The sequence below is a fragment of the Mastomys coucha genome, unplaced genomic scaffold (assembly GCF_008632895.1).
Source record: "Mastomys coucha isolate ucsf_1 unplaced genomic scaffold, UCSF_Mcou_1 pScaffold5, whole genome shotgun sequence".
Lineage (NCBI taxonomy): Eukaryota > Metazoa > Chordata > Mammalia > Rodentia > Muridae > Mastomys > Mastomys coucha.
Genome location: NW_022196911.1, coordinates 72,672,456 through 72,676,876, shown reverse-complemented (window position 1 = coordinate 72,676,876; position 4,421 = coordinate 72,672,456). Strand labels below are relative to the sequence as shown.

At 48.6% G+C, this 4,421-nt stretch overlaps 1 protein-coding gene across 2 annotated transcripts in view; it reads right to left on the bottom strand.

Annotated features, from left to right (window-relative positions):
* Slc6a4 (solute carrier family 6 member 4) overlaps positions 1-4,421 on the bottom strand; it is a 36,307-nt gene that overhangs the window by 19,058 nt on the left and 12,828 nt on the right. For both annotated transcript variants that reach the window (XM_031353461.1, XM_031353463.1), the window contains exons 2-4: positions 3,605-4,056; positions 1,165-1,299; positions 846-1,065 (exon numbers count right to left, since the gene is read on the bottom strand). In XM_031353461.1, coding sequence (XP_031209321.1) covers positions 846-1,065; positions 1,165-1,299; positions 3,605-3,947 — 698 coding nt within the window. In that variant the 5' untranslated portion in view covers positions 3,948-4,056. The remainder of the gene's footprint in view (positions 1-845; positions 1,066-1,164; positions 1,300-3,604; positions 4,057-4,421) is intronic.

The following is a 4,421-nucleotide window of genomic DNA, read 5'->3' as shown; positions in this document are numbered from 1 at the left end:
ATAAGAAAAAAAAAAAAAGAAAGAAAAAAACACATTCTCCAAGCATCTTCCAAAGGGCAGGTCCCACCTCTAAAGCCAACACACCAAATCAGAAATAAGTCTTGAACAATTGAAGCAATCGAGTGTTTTGCTTCCATGGCCAACTGGCTGGAGGAAGAGAAACCAGCAAGGAGGTTGTTCCATTTGATGCAAGGATGTTTTGACTCCCTTTGGGGAATGAAGGTAGGGGTCAGTGTGGACATGGTAGAACAGCGTGGCCTGTCATATGGGAGTACAGAGACAGAAAGGTCAGATCGTAGAGCAGGAGTAGAGTGTTCCAACTCCAAACCCTGCAGGGAGTGACGCCACCATCCCCGCACTCATGCTTGCTCCCTAACCCTTGACAGCTTCACCTCTCAGAAATCTGCCAGGAGGCAGGGAAAGGCTCATGAGGTCCCACCCATCCCTGAAGACCCATAAGCAGGAAATGTTTGCTGGCATAGGACACTTTGTTCAGCAGTGTGGCACTAGAGTGCTACTCATGATCCTGAAAGCCACCTTTAAACGCATGTGTCACCAAAAAGAATGAAGGAAAACATGACATAGAAGGGGAGCTAGTCAAGAAGAGTAAGGGGAGGGGGTGAGAGACTGTAACAACTGGGGAGATTCTAAGCAGAAAACATGATCTATATCAGTGAAAATGTTATTATGGAGCCTGGTGTATATAATTCATATATGCTACTGAAACACTTTTTAAAAACCTGCTAAGAGAGAGAGCTGAAGAGTTTTTGGCCCCTGAGATTCCATGCCCCAGGGTGTGTGGCCTGTCCTTAACAGACTACCCCGCCTCCTTCACATGTACTTACAAGTAAAACTCCTCAGCAGGTGACGTGGAATGGAGTGTCCAGGTGATGTTGTCCTGGGCGAAGTAGTTGGTGCAGTTGCCAGTGTTCCAAGAGTTCTTGCAGCTGGTCCAGGGCAGCTCGTCCGTGAAGGAGGAGATGAGGTAGTAGAGCGCCCAGGCTATGATGGTGTTATAGTAGGAAGCGATATAAAAGGCAATGATGCAGATGGCATAGCCAATGCCTGGACAGAGATGAGAAAGGCCGAGGTCACACCCATAAAGCCCAGAGATTAAAGTCCCAGGTCCCAGGTCCCAGCATCTCCCTCCAACCCTCCAGTTACCTTTGAAAATCGGGCAGATCTTCCTCCATACAGAAATGCACCCATTTCGGTGGTACTGGCCCAGTGCAAGCTCCATGTAAAAGAGAGGGATCCCCCCAAAGATGGCCATGATGGTGTAAGGGAGGAGGAAGGCCCCTGTAGCAGAAGGGAGACAGTTTTACCTCCTGCCCACCTCTGTCCCCAGAGCAGTCCATGGATGTGGAGCTCACAGTTGGTCGCCCTGGTCTCAGCGCTTTGCAAGACAGGGCAGTAGACAAAAGTTCCATGGTACAACCACGTGTTGACCTACTGTCTGAGCTGGTTAGCAAGCTCATTAAGAATCACCCAGGATGGGGGTCTCCATGAGGAAGTCTCAATTGTGAGAGACTAGGAAGCCCCTCCCTGAATGTGGGCAGCACTATATCATAGGTTGAGCCCTGGACTGAATGAAAAGAAGGCACTAAGCTAGGCCACCATGTGCGTGCGCATGCACGTGACTAGCAGCTTCAAGTTCTTGCCTTCTAGAACTTTCTGCAGTGATGGACTGAAACCTGGCACTGAGAGTCAAATAAACTCTCTCTCCTTAAGCTGTTTTTGTCTGGGTATTTCACTGACACAAAAAAGAAACCAGACTTAGATACCGTCTTAGGGGCAAAGCAAAGCAAAAAGCCAAGCCAAGCCTACCATACAGAAGAGCGGAGCCTGAGACAGTAACAGAAACAGGATGGGCTGAGAGTCAACAGACAGGCACACCCCACAGTCACTGGTTTCCCCAAAAAACTGACCTCCAGGTTCAAGGGTCCACCCCAGGCCTCATTAAGATGTCTAGGAGTGGAACAATGCTGACCCATCAGAGGATGCACACAGACACAGTCGCTGACTCATGGAATCAGATGCCCCTTTATCAATATTGCCTATGACTCCAGACCCTTGAGACAGGGTTTCTCTGTATAGCCCTGACTGTTCTGGAACTCACTCTGTAGACCAGGCTGGCTTTGAACTCAGAAATCCAACTGCCTCTGCCTCCCAAGTGCTGAGATTAAAGGTGCCACCACTGCCCAGCGACCACTGATATTTTTTGACCTGCACGCCCACAATTCTACTGGGCCAGTGTAGTTCCTCACAAGCCATTGCTGTTTGAGAGTAAGGCTGAAGATGGCAGTTTCCACAGAACAAGATTGCTCACCTGCAGCTTAAGTTTTAGCACAAAGGGTGAATCAACTTATGATTTCTCCCTAGTAACTTTCCTGCCTTTAAAATGTTTCATTCCTAAAAGCCAGAGGCCAATGCAACCCAGAAACATCGTTGTAATTAGTCACCTTGAGTAAATCTGGCTAGAGAATCAAACCTGTGCTGTGTTTTAATGTTGGACCTCAACTCATGTAAAGGATTTACCTGACTGGCTTTGCAGTAGGAAATGTCACCAAGGACCCAGGCCCTCATACAAGGCTTAGGCTAAAGGTCCTGACAAGCAGGAGATAAGGAGAATGGGACTTCCAGTCCTAGGCAAGGGATTTACAATCTCCCCTGGCCGAGGAACTTCCCATCATAGCCACAGAGCAGCCATTAAGAGAAGAAACTTTGTGTAAAGTCACAGAACTCTGGCTGGCATAAATGAATTACCTCCCAGACCTCACTGTAGTCACCTCTCAAACAGCTTGTCAAAAATAAATGTCCACTGATTTGATACCCATTTCTTCTTGCCTAGCATCCACACAGAGGGTCCGAACCTACTCCCCTGACTCCCCTGAGCTGCTCTGTTCTCTCCCAGGCTCCCCAACTCACACATACAATCAATAAGGTAACTACTCTAATACAGCCTTAGGGTTGCTAGGATGGACAAGGCAGGGGGCATCTAAGACACAAGAGGTGTAAATGTATCCACGCACACTTTGGGGTTGGCAATAATATTACACTGAGCCTGGGCTCAGCTTTGATTCATCAAATCTGATAACTTAAGACTTTGGACCCAGACTAATGCCATTTGCTGACTTCACATAGGTTCAAAGGCCTTGCAGGGTCTGGAGCCTTAGAGCCACTTCCCAATGTTTCCTCCCACGGAAACATTCCTCCTGACAACTCCAGATTCTTCTGCCAGCAAGAGGGAAAAACTTCAGCTTAGTGTGGCAAGCATTCTCTTGCTTCTGACTCACAAACAGAAGCTTGAATACACACACACACAGGAAGAAGGAAAGCCCTTCAGCAAAGGAAGCCCAAACAGTGCTAGGAGAGCTGGGAAAGCTCAGGTCCAGCGCTAAGACCTTTACAACCTGAGAGCGTCACACAGGCTGCCTTAGGCTTTTTGCTGACTGGAGAATTGGCTAGGGTGAAAGCTTAGGTTTCCTTAGACTCACGTCAGTTACACAGGACAGTAAAGATCATGGCTTGTCTTGTAGCCTCCCACAAGGGTCTACAGCCCACTCCTGGGTCCCAGGCTCTGCCGGTGGCCAGGGGCACTAACCTCCGCCATTCTGGTAGCATATGTAGGGAAAACGCCAGACGTTGCCCAGGTCCACGGCATAGCCAATGACAGATAGGAGGAAATCCATCTTCTTGCCCCAGGTTTCCCGTTCCCCTTGGTGAATCTCAGCCACCAGGGTGGTGGTGGCAGCTGGCATAGAGTGTGGTGCTTCATCTCCTGCACTTGTGCTGGGAACTGCAGAGTACCCATTGGATATTTGGCCGGGCTCTGCCCTGTCTGCTGGTGTGGGGACACCCTTCTGCAGAACACCATTTTCTTGACAGTCCTCTTTGTCCTTACACTCTGGCAGCACTTTCTGAGAGTTCAAGGGTGTGGTCTCCATGCTGCTGGTCAGTAAGTGATGCAGATGCCCATCTGCCAAGGATCCAGACTAGCTCTTGGTTCTTGGTTTTGAATCTCCTCTCAGTGTTATGGAGGCAAGACTGAGAGCTCTGTTGAAAAAGCATACAGGAGAGAGAGAGAGAGAGAGAGAGAGAGAGAGAGAGAGATTTGTTTGTGGCATTAATCATTCACGTTCATGTTTTTATTTTTTTGTTTGTTTGTTTGTTTTAAGATGAGGTCTCCATCTGTAGCCCAGGTTGACCTTGAATTTTCAGCAGGCCTCTTCTTTCAGCTTCCTGGGTGCTGGGATTACAGGCATAAAGCCATTCCAACAGCTCCATCAGATAGTTTAAATCACTTTAGGTGACAGGATTACTAATGCTCTAATCTGCCAGGCGCTGGTAGCACACGCCTTTAATCTCAGTACTTGGGAGGCAGAGGCAGGTGGATTTCTGAGTTTGAGGCCAGCCTGGTC